General features: G+C 37.0%; 1 protein-coding gene across 9 annotated transcripts in view; it reads left to right on the top strand.

Moving 5' to 3' along the window:
* The window catches only part of SLC26A7 (solute carrier family 26 member 7), a 125,749-nt gene that overhangs the window by 100,481 nt on the left and 4,750 nt on the right, over nucleotides 1-20,518 (top strand). For 8 of the 9 annotated variants that reach the window (XM_046642692.1, XM_046642691.1, XM_046642694.1 and 5 more), the window contains 4 exons: nucleotides 593-659; nucleotides 4,173-4,310; nucleotides 8,995-9,043; nucleotides 19,509-19,609. In XM_046642692.1, the coding sequence (XP_046498648.1) occupies nucleotides 593-659; nucleotides 4,173-4,310; nucleotides 8,995-9,043; nucleotides 19,509-19,609 (355 nt within the window). The remainder of the gene's footprint in view (nucleotides 1-592; nucleotides 660-4,172; nucleotides 4,311-8,994; nucleotides 9,044-19,508; nucleotides 19,610-20,518) is intronic. The other variant, XM_046642695.1, reaches the window with a different exon arrangement.

Here is a 20,518-nt window from a genome sequence, read left to right as displayed (position 1 = left end):
TTTCTAGATAATTTATTGAAGAACAAATTCTCTCTTTTTGTCTTTTTACTAACCTACTCTTCTGTTTTCCCAGTGTCCATCATCTGATAATGTTTCTCATCCTTCCCTTGAAATTCTATGTGAAATAATATATTAAAAGTTTTGAGTTTTACATCTACAGATTCTATTTTTAAAGAATCTATCTATGTAGATCCTTCATTATCTGGTCCTATCTTACCATTGATTCCCTCTTTACTTCCTTTCTCCTAAAACAAGATTTTCTCAAATACTATATGCTCTCTAGCCTTCTCTCTTGTAACTCTTCAATCCACAAGGTGTCAATCCACCTCTTGTAGCTTGGAGATATGGTATTTGGGAGCCAAGATGAGGTACATTACATTTTTTAATCTCTACTCAGATGTCTCTGTTGTTACTATTCCTGAAGATCCCAGAGAAATACAGATTTACCAATGTTTTATGAACAAATGAGATATAGGATCTACACCATTTTAGATACATTGCAATTATTAAGATAAAATGACATTCTTTTTACTTCTTCATGGTTAATGTAATGATTAGAAAACATTTTATTTTCTTTATGCCTTAATTCTAGAGCAAAGACTCTGAGTATAAAAAACATAAAAGAAATGGAATTTAAAGTGAAGACAGAAGTGGATGGCGTAAGTTTAGTTTCCTTTTCCTTTGTGCAATTATTAACAATTTTTGTGAGTGAGACGATTTTAAGATATCATAAGAAGCAGATAAATTATGACATTTGAAAACATGATAATTCTATATTTTTTCTTTGGTGATGAAGCTTGGTCATGCGCTAACATCTGTGCCAGTCCTCCTCTATTTTGTTTGTGGGATGCTGCTACAGCACAGCTTAATGAGTGGTGTGTAGGTCCATGCCCGTGATCCGAATCCATGAACCCCTGGCCACTGAAGCAGAGTGCGTGAACTTACCCACTACACCGCTGGGCCAGTTCCAGATAATTCTATTTTTAATTAGTGTGAACTTTCAATGGTATATATGTGGCCACCATACATATGGTGATTAACATGCAACACATCAATAGAACAACAGCAACAAGAATCTTGTATTAGCATTCAGATAAGACAATAGCATGGTTTGTAGTACTGCAGTTCCCAGTGGAATCATAGTCCAGAGTAGTTCAGGCATTTGGAAACCTCTTTTCCATTATTAAGTTGCATAAGACAGTCAAACTAAACTAATAGCTGTTCCAAATTAATTGATGAAGGAAGATAGGGAATAGGAAATAGGGAATAAAGGAAATAGGAAAGGGAATAAAACAAAGTCAGATCATGGTATTTTTTTTTTTAACACAGTCAATGGGGCTGTGTTATTAGCAGAGGTAATTAATTAGTCCAGTGGTTATGGAACGCCAATAGGATTGGTTTCTTGTACAGTGGACACCTTTTTAAGGAAACAACTTATGTAAATTCTCTCACCCTGTCCATGCTTAGGCAGGCCAACTGTGTGTGAGTTCTAGATTCTTATTCTAAGGGACGACCAAAACAAGTTTAAAGTGAGGGGGAAAAAAACTGATGACTTGAATTTTTTTCCAGTTTTTAAAAATTGCTTCACTTTGTACCTGCTTTGTAAATGTTTGGCTAAACTTTTTTTCTTTATTTTTCACATTTACTGGTTTCAGTAGCTCATGATTGCCCTCAGAATAGAGAGAACTGGCCTCCCAGCAGAGGGATCAATGTCAGGGTATTTCTGAGTAGACTGGAAATTGGAAGTAGCGCCAGGAGTCCTTCTGTGACACCAAGGGGAGCAGCTTGTGTTTTGTTTTGTTTTGTTTAAAGATTGGCTTCTGAGCTAACAAATGTTGCCAGTCTTTTCTTCTTCTTCTCCTCCTCCCCAAAGCCCCCAGTACGTAGTTGTATATTCTAGTTGTGAGTGCGTCTGGTTGTGCTGTGTGGGACACTGCCTCAGCACGGCCTGACAAGTGGTGCCCAGGATCAGAACCGGCGAAACCCTGGGCCGCTGAAGCAGAGCGAGCGAACTTAACCACTCGGCCACGGGGCGGCCCCTGGAGTTTTTAATAAGCATGGAAATATTTGCTTCCTAGAGAGCGATTTGAGTTCAGAGACTTTGAGGGTGTTCCAGGCTCAAGTTTTCCACCAAAGCTGTCTTTCTTTTCTTTCTTTAAATTTTTCTTAGGCATTTAGTGCTTCTGCAAAGCCCCAGACTGATTCTCAGGCCCTGGAAGTCCTCTGTGTGTCCACCCTACCCGCCACAGCTATGTACAGTAACTTGACATGCTTAACTTTGAAACAGAATTGGAGTCTGACTTTTCTTTAGCTTAAAGATCACTGGTTAATAAATTCTATCTAATCCTTATCTTTTTTTCAGTCTAAATGTGGGGAAGTGAATGAGGGAATTTGTAGGAAGATGAAAATGCTGAATTTTCTCCATGTCTTTAAACTTTGATTGGTTCCCGTGTAGTCATTCACCTGAGTAATAACAGTGTCACATGAAAATATTAATTTTATTAGAATAGTGCACCTCACTAGTTATGTAATGTTTTGTGTCAAAAATAAGAGGGAAAAAAACTAAGAGAAAGTAAGGTTTGACTATCAACTGTTAGGGGGACGTTCTAGCCGACTTAAAGTGTGGTGGTGATCTGTCATTCCTCTTCCGTGCCTGTGCTCTTCCACCACTTCTTCACATGAAACATTCTCAGTTTGGGAGATCTCTTCCCGCTCAGTGAATTCACCACTGTTGAGAATTTCTTTTCCGGCACAATTTGGACTTCTATTCTCTAACAAATACCTAGCTTTGTGAAAACTAAATATGACAAGCTCAAGAATAGTGCTACTTCGTTTTGTAAGAGGTTTACTCTTGATTAAAAGTTGCTTTGGTAACTTAAGGATTTTCGTTTTCTTGGGTTGGTTAATTTGGAGCAAGTATCCTCACTTTCTAGAGTATATGAGCTATAAATTTTTTGTAGCTATAGAAACTTTTTGAGACTATCTAATTTAAATATTTACCTCATTTTTTTTTTTGAGGAAGACTAGGCCTGAGCTAACATCTGCTGCCAATCCTCTTTTCACTGAGGAAGCCTGGCCCTGAGCTAACATCTGTGCCCATCTTCCTCTATTTTTATATGTGGGACGCCTGCCACAGCATGGCTTGCCAACTCGTGCCATGTCCGCACCCAGGATCAGAACCAGCAAAACCTTGGCCACCAAAGCGGAACATGTGCACTCAACTGCTGCGCCACCAGGCCGGCCCCTTACCTAATTTTTAAAATGAGGAAACTTAGAGAGGTTCGGTGAAGTGGCCAAATTCATGGACCTGGTGTTTTCTTTTCTCTTTCTTTCTTTGCCTGTGTGCTGCATCTCTTCTTCTATGTGAGTACTGAAGCCTGAAGGAATATTACTTTATTCAGTTGGTGAGGACATACTATTTCATAGAACTTACCATCCTCTCGATTTCTAGTTCAGACCCCTGCCCCAAAGGTGTTGGAGAAGATGGTTTTAGTCGCATTGCTGCCAGGAAGACCTGGGCAAATGGCCAAAGCAGATACCTTTTGTACTGAAGCTTTTCATTCTCCATTTGTGCATGTCTTACCTACATCCTGGCAATCTAGTGTAACCTAGACCCCAAGTGAAGTTACATTCCTGATAATCCCTCTTGGTTTCCTTCTCCCAATTAGTACTAGCAGTCACTAGTAAGATTACATTCCAACTGAAAGAAAGCTATGTCATTATGACGTAAATGACTGATGGTTGACCCTTCAGGACATATTTTTATTTTTTAAAAATGCTGATGGTTATGTAAATGAACTTTTAATTTCTAGACTGAGTAGAAAAGCTACTTGTGGGAAGATAGGTCTCCTTGATACTCTTGGATATTCCAGGCTGTTGCCTCCCCTAAACCCAGTCAGTAGGAATAAGGGCCATTTTCTGAAAAGCTGCGGACTCATCTCATGATTATCAGTGTTTCTTAGGAAAGAGGAAAGAGGAAGTATATATTTTCCCTAAGAAGTGCAATCGTATATTAAGCTCTCCAAATACATTTTAATAATGAAAATGTTAGCTAAGAGATTGCTTCCATGATTGAGTAACATTTGGACTTGTAAGATGTAGACTCATTGGATAGAGCTATCCTCTTTTATTTCATTCAGAACTCTGAATCTATTCCTTTTCTCCTCTAAAAGGAAACCCTGAAGCAGGTGAAAATTGTCTCAATAAACAACCCACTTGTTTTCCTGAATGTGAAGAAGTTTCACACTGATCTAATAAACATAATCCAAAAGGAAAATGCCAGCAACCTGCTACTGGATGATATCAGCAAGGTACGATCAACTGCTTCATGATTACAGTGTCATGCTACAGGTAACAGGCAACCTTATATCATGACACTAAAAAACGTATCATGTAAATATAATGCATTGTAAAAGTGTTTGGAGACCTCTCTCCTCAGCAAAACCTTATATTGTATTTTACTTTTTATCTGATCCTTGTAGTTAGCTTTTAGGTAATCACTCTTATTCAATAGTTCCTTCATTTCTTCATTCAGCATATATCTAAAGGACATGTGTACTAGGTACTATAACCTTGAGAAGAATAAATAAGAGAAATCATTTAGCTTAAAGGACCTTTTACCAAAAGAAAGAAGAGTCAGATCCAAATTTAAAAGAGATAGACTATGATAAGTGACTTCAGAGAAGTAGAGTGTTGCCATCATTATAATGACATTATTATAAAATGCTAGCATTCTTTCTCTCCATAAGTTATCTCAACTTATGTGCATCACGATGATTTCATGTAAATGAGCTATCTGTGATTGTTGGAATTCTTAAGCCCTCCACAACGTTAAAAGAGCATGGACTTTGGAACTAAATTGCCTGGGCTAGCCACTTACGAGCTGTGGGACCTTAACAAAGTTATTGAACCTTTTGTGATTCAGTTTCCTCATCTGTAGTTGGGATGATAAAATGAGTTAATATATACAAAGCACTTAGAATAGTGCCTGTCCTACTCAAACTGTAAGATCTTAGCTAGTATTATTAGTTTGACTGAGTACAAGTAGTACCCTTTCCGTGAAGCTTTCCTTGACTATACCAGATCACAAAGATCTCTTTCTCTTGTGTCCTTGAACATATATTATCTTCCAGTCACTCAGGTATATAAGAGATCTTGACCCTCTCATTTCTGGTGTCTCAGGAGCTGTCTAGTACTGCATTCCTGACCTTTGCAGCTTCATGCTTCTGCTTCTGGGCCTCATACTGATCTGGACCACAGAGGTCCTCAATACAAGAAAGAGATATATCATTTGCTGACACAATGCAAAATGAAAATGTGAGGTCCCTTTTTCAACCATTACTAAGAATTTCAAGATGGCAACAGCAAATGGGAAATCCTTCTAAGCGTGGAGCCCTGTGTGATTACGCAGGTCACAAGTCCATTCAACTGGCTCTGCCTATATATCTCCAGACCAGTCTTTTCCCCTCACTGTGGTCTTTAGGATGTCACTTTCATCAGATTATTAGGAACCACCAAATGTGATTTTGGGTTGAGAAGAACTTGCTCTCAAGCCAAAGGCAGAGATACATTCCTAATTGTTCAATTGGTATACTAGACCTATTTCTTTCACAAAGCCATGCTGCACCTTGTGGCAATGTTCAATTGTATTGTGAGACAGGTAGGTTCTTGTGGCTGACGTAAGCTCACAACCACCATGCGTAATGGTATTGTGGAAAAGTTTGTCCAGAGTTCCAAATAACCTAATCAACCCACAAGAAGTTTGTAGTCTTATTTTACCAAAATATAAATTTATTCCTTGAAATGATAGACTACTTTTTGGGCTTTATAATATCTAGTAGAGTAGCTGACATGAAGACTCTTATAACTGTTTATTGATGGTCAACAGTATTTTCCTTAGAACATTTTCCTGTAAGACTAAGATTGCTCCAATTTGTTTTCAGAAGTTGAAAATTGGCATGTGCTTATCTTGTAGCATATTAAGTCAGAAGTAAACCTCATTCTGTGAGGAGGTTCCACATATATGATTTTGTTTACCTGGGAACTGAGAAATTTGAGTCTAATAAACAAATAGAGTTCATTGAATCTAGATTATTGGTAGGTAATCACAATGAAAGTGAGTCTTTAACTTAGAACTCTATGATGCTGAGAAAGGATTTGTTGAGACTGAGTTCCACTATAATGAAGATGATGCAAATATTGTGTGTATTTACATACTATGAGTTTTGAAGGACACAGAGGGATTCAGATAGTAATCTTGGAGCCTTGCTGTCTGAGGAACAGGGAATAAACCTTTATTCAGAATGGTTAAATGGATGGTCTTGAGTAGCATGGGGGCTCTTTTGGGCGTCTCATGTTATTCTTTTTATACACTGTCTGTCTTGGGTATCTATTTCTTGTTTTAAGGCCTGTGCACTTGTTCCAAGTTAAGTTTCAGAGAAATGAGTCTGCGTCAATTAATTTCTACTACAGCTTTGCCTCCTTTTATCTGGCTGCGCACAGTGGTCTACAGTTCTGTCTTAAACTGGAGTGCTCTGCTGGGGCCTCAGTCTTCTCTTCTGCACTTTCAATAGATGGTGGTGAGGAAAGGGTATTTAAAACACCCTAGCACAGGGAAACTCACATCCTATTCAAAAAACAAACTAAAAATGATTGCCTGTTTTTTTTATACTGTGGCAATATACTTCCTATATTTCACCATTAAATATCTCCCTGAATGCGGAAGCTTAGGAGGATTTCAGGGTGCTAGTATTTGGTTGATTCATGCTTATTATTGTATAGGCTACAGATACTCACATGATAATATTAATCACCGTTCTGTGGCCTCACTTTGCAAGAGAAGTTTCAATTTGCTGTCTATCTAAAATTTTCTTTTGCTCAATGTATTTTTTTTAAATAGACTTTATTTTTTTGAACAGTCTCAGATTTACAAAAAAATTGAGAAAGTATAGAGAGTTCCTATATACCTTGCATCACACAGTTTCTGCTATTATTAATGTCTTGAATTAGTGTGACATATTTGTTATTATCAATGAGCCAATATGGATACGTTATCATTAACTAAAATCCATGCTTTATTCAGATTTCTTTAGTTTTACCAAATATCCTTTTTCTGTTCCAGGATTCCATCCATTATATTACATTACATTTAATTGTCCTATCTCCTTAGATTCCTCTTCTTTGTGACGGCTTCCAAGACTTTCGTTTTTTGATGACCTTGACAGTTTTGAGTAGTACTGGTCAGGTATTTTATAGAACACCCCTCTATTGGAGTTTATGTGGTGTTTATCTCTTGGTAAGACTGGGGATATGTGTTTTTAGGAGGAAAACTATAGAGGTGAAGTGCTATTTTCAACATGTCATATCAATATTACATATAATCAACATGATTTATCACTGTTGTTGTTAACCTTGATCACCTCATACTGAATAAGGTAGTATTTGTCAGGTTTCTCCACTGTAAAATTCTTCTATTTGTCTCCTTTCCATATTGTTGTCTTGGGAAGCAAGTCACTACATGTAGCCCACACTAAAAGAATGTGAAGGAACTGGCCCGGTGGCATAGCTGTTAAGTTCACATGTTCCACTTCAGCGGCCCGGGGTTCACCGGTTCGGATCCCAGGTGCGGACATGGCACTGCTTGGCAAGCCATGCTGTGGTAGACGTCCCACATATAAAGTAGAAGAAGATGGGCACGGATGTTAGCTCAGGGACAGTCTTCCTCAGCAAAAAGAGGAGGATTGGCAGCAGATGTTAGCTCAGGGCTAATCTTCCTAAAAAAAAAACCGGTGTGTGAAGTTATGCCCCACCTCCTTGAGGGTGAAGTATGTACATAAATTATTTGAAATTCTTTTTCACAGAGATGTCAGACAAGGTATTTTTAAAAGGAGGAAAAGGAAACTCACATTCATTGAATGTCTTTCACGGGCCAGCCTCTTTAATTAGGCTATCTAACTTAGTCATCACCAGCCCCATGATGTAAGAGGCATTACCTGAATGTTACAAAAAAGAAAGGTTGAGACTTAGAAATGTAAAATAACCTAGTGGAAATCATACAGCTGATAGCTGTCAGAGCCATACTTAAAATATATAAGCTGCACCATTGAGTAGTAGAAGAGAAAATAGTGAGATGTTCTCTAGTCGGCCTGTAAGATGAAAACTGATTTCCCGGGAGAAAGTATAATGTAGCAGTTGGGAGCATGAGGTTCAGAATGGAGAGTCACATGCTTTGGTTTTAGCCCAGGTTCTTACTAGCTTCGTGACTTTGGTCAAGCTATGTAACCTTTCCATCGTCTGCTCCCTCATATGGAAAATGAGATTAATAACTTAATAGTATTGTTCTGAGGATTAAATAGTTAGTGCAAAGTCCTTGGCATATAGTAAGAACTCAAAAATATTGATTACTATCATCATCATCATTAATAATAATAATAAGTTATTTGAGAAGTAGATTGCATATGATCTTGTTAGAGGCATCAATTACTGTCAATTGCAAAGAAGTTTAATTGTAGGATACAGAGTCATTTTTGTTCTCCAGCATTTTCATAAATCATGAATGTTTCTCAAGCATTTTCATGGACCTACAGATGAGCAGTTAACTTTTGTGTAATATGAAATATATGGTTAATGGCTTTCTCTCAGAGAATGCTGTGTTATTGAGATTAATGTCTGGTTGGATATGCTACATGAAAAACATACGCAAATATTTAGTTCCTGACCGAAAATCAAAAAAACTTAGTCTTGTAGAAAATGTTCTAAAGAAGATAGTCTAACTTGATATCATAAATTATCTACTGAGCTAATATATTCTTAGAACTAAAGATCATTTTATTATTTCAGTTTGTTATACATATCGTTCTCAAAAAAAGACTAGTGAAAAATCATTATTAGAGACTAGGTTTTTGTTATTTATGCAGAAAAGAATGATGTGCTTTTTTCAGAGACAGAAGTGAATTTCTTCAATGTTATTCTTCTTTGTATTTGTTTTCATTTCAGTGTGAACAAAACACCTTGCTCAGTCCTCTATCCAATGGCAACTGCAGTGGTGAGTTAGCTTGAAAAAATATCTAAGTGTTCTGCCTTAAATATTCATCAGAGAATGAAATCTCCCCCTTCTTCTCCACCTCTGCCTCCTTCTTCTCTCCTCTTTCTCTTCTTCCTCCCTCTACTCTCCCCCTCCTCTTTCTCCTTCCCCCCACTTTCTCCTCCTCTGTCCTCCTCCTCTCTTCCCTGCTCTGTCCTTCTCCCTGCTCCTCCTCTCTTACTTCTTTCTTCTCTTCTCCCCTTCTCCTCACCTCCTTCTTCTATTCTTCCTCCTCCTCCTCCTACTTCTTCCTCCTGTTCTCTCTCTTTTAGAAGTAAATTTATGTAAAGATGTGTAGCCCTACACAGGATGAAGGTGTAAAACTTTATTATGAGACATTAAAAATACCTGAAACACTTACTTAAATGATATTTATAAATAAATGAAGGGAAATGCAATGTCCATTAATTAGAATACTCAATATCAAAAGATGTCAGTTCTTGAATTTATTTATAGATATAAATTTAATCCCAATTAAAATTCCAGTAGGACATTTTAATGGCAATTGATAAGTTAATTCTAAATTTTGTATGGAAACTTGAACGGCCTAGAATAGGCAAGACTCTTGAAATATACGAACAAGGGCGAGAGCATGTTTCCTTAGTGATCAAAATGTTTTATAAATCTGTAATAATCAATGAAGTGTGGTATTGGTTCTGAGATAAATGAACAGATCAATAGAACAGAGTAGAGAGCCCAGAGAGGGGAAAAATCGCACATATGTTGGTGTTTGATTTGTGACAAAAGTAGCACTGCAGGGCGGTGAGGAAAGGACAGTCTTTTAATATATGATGAAGAGACAATCATGTATCCATAATGAATGAAATTAGACCTCTACTCCACACCATATCCCCAAATCAGTACCAGGTGGATCAAAGTCCTAAGAGTGGTAGACAACATACAGAAGAGAATGGAGAAGAATATATATACAAGAAATGTAAAGCATTAATCATAAAGACAATGATCATTAAACTTCACTAGACTATTATTAACAGCTTTTCTTTACCAAAAGACACCATATAATGCATGAAAAGATGAGGCCAGAGAGGAAGAAGATAGATATGACATAAAAATGGAGAAAGGATTGCATTCCCCAACAAATCAAGGAGCAAGAAAGAAAGCAGATGATCCAATAGAAAAATGGACAAAAGACATGAACAGGCATTTCACAAAAAGAGACATTTTCAGGGCCAGCCCAGTGGCATAGCGGTTAGGTTTGTGTTCCATTTTGGTGCAACAGGGTTTGTGGGTTCATATCCCTCACATGGACCTACACACTGCTCGTCCAGCCATGCTGTGGCAGCATCTCACATGCAAAACAGAGGAAGATTGGCACAAATATTAGCTCAGGAACTATCTTCCTCAAGCAGAAGGAGGCAGATTGGAAACAGATGTTAGTGCAGGGCCAATCTTCCTCATCAAAAGAAAAAGGGAACATTTTCAAATTTACCAATAAGCATATGAGAATATGCTTAACTTCACTATTATTATTCTTAGTAATTATTGGGGAAATTTAAATTAAATCCACAATAAATAGCTCTTCATATATATAATTAGTAAACATTTAAAAGTCTGATGATACCAAGGGTTGGTGGGGATATAAGTCAACAAGAAATCTCTTGTAAACTGTTAGAATCACCTTGGAAAACAGTTTGGCATATCATATAAAGCTGAAGATATACATACATTATGACCAGCAATTCCACTCCTAGTTATACATCCTAAAGAAATGAGAGCTTATTTGTAGCAAGTTACATAAACAGGATGTTTACACAGTACTGTTTGTAACTATCCAAACTTGGAAACAGCTCATATGTCTAAAAAAAGTAGCAGGTGTAAATAAACTTTGGTATATTTGTACATCTGAGTTTTTATTTGATATGTTTATTGCATGGTATACTTATACAGTCATGAAAATTGGATGAGTCTGATAAACATAATTGGGTAAAAAAAAAGGAAGACAAAAGAAAATATAAAGTTCTAATTCCAGTTATATAAACTTAAAAACCAGGAAAAGCTGAGCAATAGTAATTTTTGCACTTCTAAAGACAATAAAGAAGGAATCTCTTAATATTTGTACCTGGAAAAATATGCAAGATTCTTCATAGTAGCTTTGTTTATAATTCCCCCAAACCTAGAAACAACTAAAATATCTATTAACAGTACAATGGATAAAGAACATATGGAATGTTTATATAAGAGAATGAAATACATATTATATCTACTATATTATATTATATTATATATATTCTAAATAGATATATGACATAGAATAGAATAAAGTAAATATTATATAACTATATTAATCAATTGCATGACTCACATCAACATGGATGCAACTCAGATTCAGTTTCTTTAGTCTTTTCTGACTTCTTGTGGCAAATTTACTTTCTCCTGCCTTGTGCTTTTAAAGAATGCTTCTCTAATACTGGTATAGTATTTAATGATAATTTCTTCAGTGTCTTTCTCTTCCGCTAATCTTGAAACTTTTTAAGGACCTTCTCACCTCTGCATCATTAGACCAGGCCCACTTTGCACAGAATGGTAGCTGATGGGCGCTGTCACCTTCACTGTATCCTTTTGAAACCTTTGGCACCCAGTGGCCTTTTAATAGTAATCAGAACTACCTGACCAGAATATTTCTTCCAACATCCTACTCCTTTTCCCTCTTCTAACACTCCAAAGTATCCTGGGTCCTCACATCTCTCCTTCTTGTTCAGGAACACCATCCTGCTCTCACATCCTTGTGCTTTAAATGCTAAGGTTACATTTACTGCTCATGTTCTTTATTTCATCTCTCAATTTAATTACCAAAATATATTAACTCTTGGTTTTATCACTTTGACGTTCTTACTCTGTGACTCTGATTCTGTCCTTAACTATGTTCAAAATGAATTACTGAAACTTTCATATTGGTTTTTTTTTTCCTATAAGATATTCTTGGTTTTATTCCATGGATAGAAAATACCCAGTTTCCTGTGCTCACATCAGAAAGAACTAATAGATCAAGGTACTTCCTCAAGTACCAGAGTAGAGTAGCCTGGTAGCCATCTATATTCTATATGAGCCAGAGTAGCCTGAGAATCTTCTCAACATGGGGCTGCAGAAGCAAATGGTTAGAGTTAACAAGCAAGCTGCGATGTAATTGCCATCATGGCTCTATTCTATTCTATGATATAATGCAGATTAATCTTAAATCACATTTGCTTTAACATTCCTCTTATGCTTAAAAAATTATAATGATTCCCTTCTGAGGATCAAGTACGCACACCTAAACAGGGCACCTAAAACCATGCCCAATCTTCTCAAACTGCTTTCTCTTTTACAACACATTACACAAACCCTCCGTCCAAGTCAGACAGATCAACTCATGGCCTCCTTGTCTAATTTAACTATCCTTGGCTTTGCCTTTATTTGGGTTCTCCTGAATAGAGCCATATCCCTTCTCTGCCAATCTACATCTTATACTTTCTTCAAGGTTTAATAGGGAAGTAAAGTAAGTTGAAGGGACACACTCCTTGGCAATCCCTTTAGGTAGAAAAAGAAGTCAACCAGACCCATACAGGGCAATACATAGTTAAGTGCGGGCTGGAATTCAATGTCTTCAGCTGTAAAATGGAGGTCATTGTAATAGTAAAACAGAGAGGCTACCACATGCTTTAGTCAATCACATATTACCTTATATAGTTATAGAGTAGCTTTATTTGTGTCTATTCTCCTTATAACTAGATTTTTAAGGCAAAAAGTGCTAAATTTCCATTGCATTATTCTTCATTCTCCAATGAACACTTGGTCAATGAATGAAAATTATAATGATAAATAATATTTGTATAGCAATTCACAGTTTTCAAAGGACATTCTTCTTAGCAACTCTGTAATGGGTAATAGGTAAATACCACACTTTCCTTTTCAAGTAGATAATAGGATACTCTTCATTTTACTGGTGAAGAAGTTGAGGCCCATAGGAGACAACTAACTTGCTCTGGATCATGCAGTTTGTTAGGGACAGAGGCACAACTCAAGCCTCTGTTGAGGGCAGGCATGCATACAGAAAAGGGTGCTTAAAGCTGGGATTTGGGAGTACTGATCTGAATGCAGTCTGCAGGCACACAAGCTGGAAGGATGAAGTGGTGCTAACCCAAGAAAATGAGGTGACGGCATCATCTTCCTCTGCTTTGGTCACAAGGTTATGAAAATGGAGATAGAGGATGGGCTTAAAAGAGATTTCAGCATGTAATGAAAACAGCTGGCACTGTATGGGTATTTGGGGCAGGGGGAGGGCAAGGCAAATGATTCTGAAGCTTTGAAACTCTCAAATGGGGTTAGTAGGGGACCCAGTAGTGTACCTAAAAGAGAAGATATGTTTATTTTGAAGGATGGTGAATTTAAGATACTGAGAGGTAGTCCATGAGGCATCCAGTGGACTTTTGGGAGCACCAAATAGATCTGGAAGTAACTAAAGCAAAGGGAGCCATTAGCTATGCAAGGGAATGGGAAAGAGAGAAGAGAATAAAAAAATACTCCCTCGCCAACAATCTACAAACAACCAACTACAGATTTTTAGTTGAGCACATGATTGTTTAATCAAAATATTTGAAATAAGCTATATAAGTAATAAGATGGAAGTCATATTTCTCTAAATGAAAACAAAAATTGCTCAAATGTGGAGAAATCTGCCATTACCATGTTTAGTAGGATGTGTCCCAAAACACTTTAGTCACGTTATGCCATTACCAAGAGGCATAGTGCCAGTGTATCTCTTAGCATTATGATTCTCCAGGTCCACCTCTACCACCTTCTCACCTGCTTATCTTCTAATCATCCTCTAGACCTCAGTTCACAAGTTCCATTTATCTTTCATTCTTGCATTAATTAATGCATGTCTCTGTTTACTCAGCAAATATTCCTTTTGTTTGTTTGTTTTTGTGGAGGAAGATTAGCCCTGAGCTAATATCCATGCCAATCTTCCTCAATTTTTTTTTTTTTTTTTTAGTATATCAGCCACCAGCACAGCATGGCTGCTAACACAGCGGTGTAGGTCTGTACCCTGGATCTGAACCTGGGGCTGCCGAAGTGGAGCATGCTGAACTTAACTGCTAGGCCACTAGGGCTGGCCCAGAAAATATTTCTTGTACTTACTGAACATCTACTAAGTCCTGGGCACAATGCTAGGTGCTGCACATTCAAGGGTGAAGAAAGCAGGCATAATTTTTGCCATTATAGATCCTGAAGTCTAAAATAAGCTCCCTTTCCTCACCGCCATCCACCAAAACCCCAAACCAGCAATCCAGATATATTGACTTCCTATTGCTGCTGTAACAAATTGCCACAAACTTACTTGCTTAAAACAACACAAATTTATTATCTTACTGTTTTAGAGGACAGAGGCTGAAATGAATTTTACAGGAGAAAAATCAAGGTTTTGGCAGAGCTGTATGTTTCTGAGGCTCTAGAGGAGAACCCATTTATTTCCTTGCCCTTTTGAATTTCTAGAGGTCCCCTGCATTCCTTGGCTCATGGCCTCTTCCTTCATCTTCAACCTAGCAGTGTGGCATTTTTAAATCTTTCTCTGACCTCTTCTTCCATCACCACATCTCCTTTTCTGACTCTGACCCTCCTGCCTCCCTCTCGTAAGGGCCTTTGTGATTACATTGGACCCCTCTGGATAATGCAGGATTACCTCGCCGTCACAAGGTCCTCAATACAATCAAATCACAAAGTCTCTTTTGCCATGTTAGGCAATATATTCATAGGTTCTGGTAATTAAGATATGGACGTCTTTGGGGGCCATTATTCTGTCAACCACACCAGGTCATTCCTGTACATCCTTAGCACTTTCTGAATAATTTTTCCAGCCTTCATAACAGTTCAAATTACTTGTTCAGCTGACAGGTTTCCCACCTTGGTTGTGAGTCTGTTGAGGGCAGAGACCATCATCTCTCTTGTTCACCATTCTGCTTGCCGTTCTTAGGACAGTGCTTAGAGTAAGCACCCAATACATCTATATTGACTGACTGCTTGAGTGAATGAATGAATGAATGAATCAACCAATCAATGAGATATTCAATGGTGTGTGCACATGTTTCCCAGAGATAGTATTGTGGTTTGTCCTAAATATTTCTTATCTCCTTGTTTTCTTGAGAAGTTAGAGATATAAACCTGCTTCTGAATAATTAATTGATATCAACAGAAAATGCCTTCTTTCAAAAAATTGAGTGACTCACAGACTGTCAAGAATCTTTTGAATATGAAAAGCACTCCTAAATTATGCAACTATGAATACTTTTTAATTAAAGGAGCTAATGAATATTCCACAGGAAAGAGCTGGCTTCCACAATCTGGAGTTAATTGCCCACCCACACCTGATGGTTAATTTCTTTCTGAAATGTTGTTTTTTGTGGATAAAGCCCATCATTTACCACATCCCACATGGGTATAGATTAGGTGTCTCCTTTGCACATGCTCCAAGCTTACCTCACTTTACCTAAGGCAGGATATTAGCTGTGTGTTCACTTTACTCTTTTTTACCACGATGTGATTTTTATTGCACTGGTTAATTTACTTGGAAGCTTAGAACACAAGGTTTTAGCCATAAAATCAGTACAGTGGCAGAACTGAGAGGATACTGGGTAAAGGAAAACTTCACATATTTGGGGGAAAATCTCAGAAATGTCCACTGTATTTAAATTTTTATTTGAGTGGATTGGTAACTTTACTTTAAGGATGTCTTTTTTATTTACAAAAGACATCATGAATTGCTTCTATTAAAATAGCTTAACTAAGTTATTATCCACAACTACAAGACACAATTCTTTTGTTTGCTTTATTTTATTTTGGATGATCTGAAAATAAGCACATATTTTGATTAAAGAAACAAGACAGAGGCGACTTGGATATAAAAATGAAGAACAAAGCAAGCACACTCAGAGACGATGGAAGCGGAATTTTTGTATGACCTCTGATAAGACCCAAACATTAACAATCTATCACCACTTAAATGATGAACTAATTACCAGAAAATAGAGAGAATGGAAAGTATAATTTACAAGTGGAATAAATGTGATAGGTTAAAAAAGAAAAAGAAAATTGTTTAAAGAATTTTCTGTACCTTTTTACCACCAGTTTCCAGTTATTTAGATCCAGTGATCAATGTCTCTAAATGACATATACATAGATTGTTTTTTCCCTGTAATATTAAGTTCAGATTGACAAATAAGTTTCTTACGAACTAGTAGTGGCTCCCTGAAGCACTGAGTTGATAAAAATTTTAAGGTCTTCATTGGCCTCAGTGGAAAAAATTCCCATGATTGATTAGCTATGTCTGTCTGGCTAAGGAATGGGGGTGATAGAACTCATGCTGTGTAGTTTAGTTATAGATAATAACTTATGTAGCTTCTTTCAAGAAAAGCAGTGCATTGACATTTTCTAAATAAAACCATTGCTGATTTTTGTCAGATTACAGTTTCTTTTTACCAAGCCTCTCTTGTAGATATTACCAGTGACAATCATGTCTTCTAGTATATAAAGAATAGGCTTACAGATCTCAGAAAAATACATAATTTCATTAACTTTTAATTTTGGGGGGATTGAATATTAGTATTAAATTTTTCTACATAAATTTTTGGACAAAGAATTTTAGATTGTAGCTTATTTTGAAATATGTATTATATTGTAAAAGACTCGTATTTTGTAAGAACAGCTCTCTTAAAAGATATGGAAAAAAAGACTTTACTAATTTTGATATCTAATTGTGTCATCTCTGTGATTTTAAGATCTATTGATAAGGATGTCAGTGTATAAAGTCATTTATTTAATCAAAGGCATTAGATTTTTTTTAAATTACCGATTGATTATTTTCTTTATATTTAACAAGAGTACTCACATTTAAGCAGTGATATGCTAGGAAATGTTTAACAAACAACTCTTGGAGTAGAGAATAAGGCGTGGGGTGGTGGAGAAGCACTGATTTATAGCATTTCCCAACTTCCATTATGTAAATTTTTCTATGACTGATTCCAAGATGTCAAAAGAACTGCTAGAGCTGGCTCTGACCCACTACTGCCTTTAAAGAATCAAATAAATTTTGTTTTCTGAAACAGATATGTTCACAAGATTCTGCATAGGAACCCTTCAAATATTGAACTCCATGGTACACTGCAAGCATGATTAATCTTACTAAAACTTTTTACATTTAATTTTGTAAGAAAATGCCTAATCAATTGTATATATATTTTATATCATATGAATTATTGAATTTTTCTGAGAAAGCTTATCTGATATTTAATTGTTAGAGATTTTTATACTCTGAAAATTCAATAACACGTTTCCAAATTGGATAAAAATGTACTTATGAATTATAAAAAACATGTAAGGAAATATATGTCACAGATTAAATAGTGAGCCAAACGTCTTAGCAACTCTTTTAATATTGATCTAGTAATTCTGTCGCTGTAACTCTAAACAAAGTGGACCAAAAGTATCTATAAACTAATTAATGTAGCGCCAACCTGTGTGTGTGTGTGTGTGTGTGTATTTATGAGACTAGGAGATGGAATAAATACCACTTCAACATTCCACTGTTTATCTTTGCTTGGAATATGAATTTTTTCTTTTTCCTGTGATCTTAATCCTCTCCCATCTCTGATAATGAGCAGGGGCACATTATATCCGAGGGTATATATAACAGCCCTTGCGTAGTAAAGATAGGTCCTATGTTTAATTAGGCAAATAGTGAATGATAATGAATACTACTGAGTGGTGAGTGGATGAGCCACATTGTGGTGACTTTCCATTTTGTATGAGGTTCTAATTTACCATTTTAGGCCAATGAAAACATAGTCTAAATCTGTTCTTACTGCTTAGCCCTCCTTCCTATGGGAGAAACAGGGAAATAGAAGGCACTACTGGAGTGCCTGGCATGCAGTAGACCCTCAATAAATGTTGCTTGAATGGAAGCAGAAGAAGTTTGAGGTCTCAAACTATCATTAGTGTTCAATTAAAGCCATCCTTATGATTGGAATGCCTGCATCTCCATATCATTTCTACTTTTTGGAATTATGTATATCCTTCAAGACTTTTGCATGAAGCCTTCCCTGATCACTCCAAAGAGACTTCTCCTTTGTGTATTTAAATTCCCATCCTTTTTCATTTTTAACATCTATTATTTATGTACCAATCCTATCCGTGGCACTCAAGGATAAGCTCCTAGAAGAAAGGAATAGGATCTTACATTTGTATCATTCACTACATTTCAAAAATTTCTTGAACAAAATACATGCTCTATATTTATTAATTCAATTAGTAAATATGAATATAGATGTAAAAGTGAAACTTGGAAACAGATCCTATACCTGAATACCACTTTTCAAATACACTGAAGATTACTTTGTAGCATTTTCTCCTTTTCCCAACAGTTACTGCTATATATAAATGTTCAGTGTATATTCTCTATTTTCTGCCTGGTTTTACCTCTAAGCAGCAGTTTTTAAAAATGACATAATTTCCCCCGACTTCCCTTCAATGCTAATTGAGAAACAACCATATTCCCACTTTTCTGTAGTCATTCTATGGCAAAACCACGGGCATTTTAATGGCAAATCTATTCCGATGAAGAATTTATTTTTTCAGAGAATTTCATAATAATTAATGAATTGGGGTTTATTTTCTATACTTTGCCTAGTGATGGTGGGGGAATCTTAGCCTACATGGTCTGTTCTGAGGGCCACATCACTCCTTAGAGTGACATTGGATATGGCCTGTCACTGTTTAGAAATGTGTCATTTCACACAAGGAAAGTGTAGCCCTGGGGACTTCAGTGAAAAAGAAGTCATGAACTCCTAAGTAGAAAAAAAATAAAAATTTTTCCCATCAAATGCATTCAGAGGCAGATTTACCATGAATTAAATGAAGCTTGATTTTTAGGGTCCCTCACATAGATCCCTTCCAAGGCCAAGGGACAAGCTCCAGCAGTGAATCTTTTCCTTAAAGTGTGACTCCAAAACTGTATAAGCTTCAGGCACCATACAACAGGGCACACCCATGAAGGAAACTGGCATCATGGGAAGAATACCATTCAGAATGTCTAGATGCCTTGATTCTAGTCTGTGTTTGGCACTAACTTGCCAGGTATCCCTTCAAAATCATCTGAACTTGCTTCAGTTCATCTGTCTGTGAAATGATACTGTTAATTAACATATCCCATCTTCCTCTTTGAATTATGAATAATTATCTGAAATAACATTTGAATAATCAAAAATCAAAGAGTTCAGAAATAATTAGCAATTAACTGAAAAGTATAAAAATTAAAAAGTGTCTGAAATTAGTCTTGCTAAACACAAGGCCACTGTTATCTTCCCACCATTCAACAAAATCAGCAGCAGAAATCTCTAAGAATTCTCCCTAACTCAAATCTATGTTCCTTCTACAGAAGAAGCTTCACAGCCCTGCCAGAATGAGAAGTGTTCTTTAATCCTGGATTGCAGTGGGTTGACCTTTTTTGACTATTCTGGAGTCTCCATGCTTGTTGAGGTATTTAACACAGCTTGTGTCTGGATTGATTCTTTCCCTTCTCTTCAGTAACAGGGTTTTTTCACCACCTACTCTCTCAGCTCCAGGGTCTTGACCCTGCTTGTTTCAAGACCCGTCTCACTCATTCTCACCAAAGGACACAGAACTTTATGCCTCCCATCACTGTAGATTTCTTTTCAGGAGCCCTCATCAAGCTTCTGTGTGTGTGTAGATGTATGGAGGCCAGGAGTGTGGGTATTCACATAGGGTTGGAGAGAGAACAGAATATAGACTCGAGATGTGGTAGGCATAGCACATGATGGGCAGTCAGCTTACAGACTTCTAGAAAGGAGAAGAGTCTCCTGCATGAGCAAGTGGCCTTGGTGATGGCAGGATGTTCTTTTTCACATCCTGGCTGGGTACAGTTTGACTTGATACCATCCCTGTCTAAAATAGTGCCAGGAGCAGGAGCTTTTCCCCATTCTCTGGAATGATAGTGCTTATTTCTCCACCCCATGATCTTCCTGGAGTCTAGATCTTGAGGTGTAAGAAATAAAACTCTGTTTTAAGACTGACATAGCTCACAAGCCTCCATTTCCATAGACAGAAGAACCCCTAATTTTGCCTATTCGAGGAAAATTCAGACACTTCTGGAAATTTTTTCTTTCTTTTTTGAGTAAATACTGAGTCAACAAGGAATGTACTCCCTTTCTTATTTCCGTGTGCTCTCTCCCTCAATACCCTAAATATGGAGGGAGGGTCTTGAGGCCTGGACAATGCCTGTTCTTTAATTCTCCCCAGTCCTCCAGCAGCTGCTGGGTGTGGCTCTCAGGTTACCTTGCCTTTGGGTGTTTGCTCCCAGGTATTCTCTTGCCCTGGCCTCAGACAGTCTCCCTCTATGTGGCTTTGTCTTCAGCCAAAGACTTAATC

Source organism: Equus quagga, chromosome 16 (assembly GCF_021613505.1).
Source record: "Equus quagga isolate Etosha38 chromosome 16, UCLA_HA_Equagga_1.0, whole genome shotgun sequence".
Lineage (NCBI taxonomy): Eukaryota > Metazoa > Chordata > Mammalia > Perissodactyla > Equidae > Equus > Equus quagga.
Note: the sequence above shows the minus strand (reverse complement) of the source record. Positions and strands in the feature narration are given on the sequence as shown.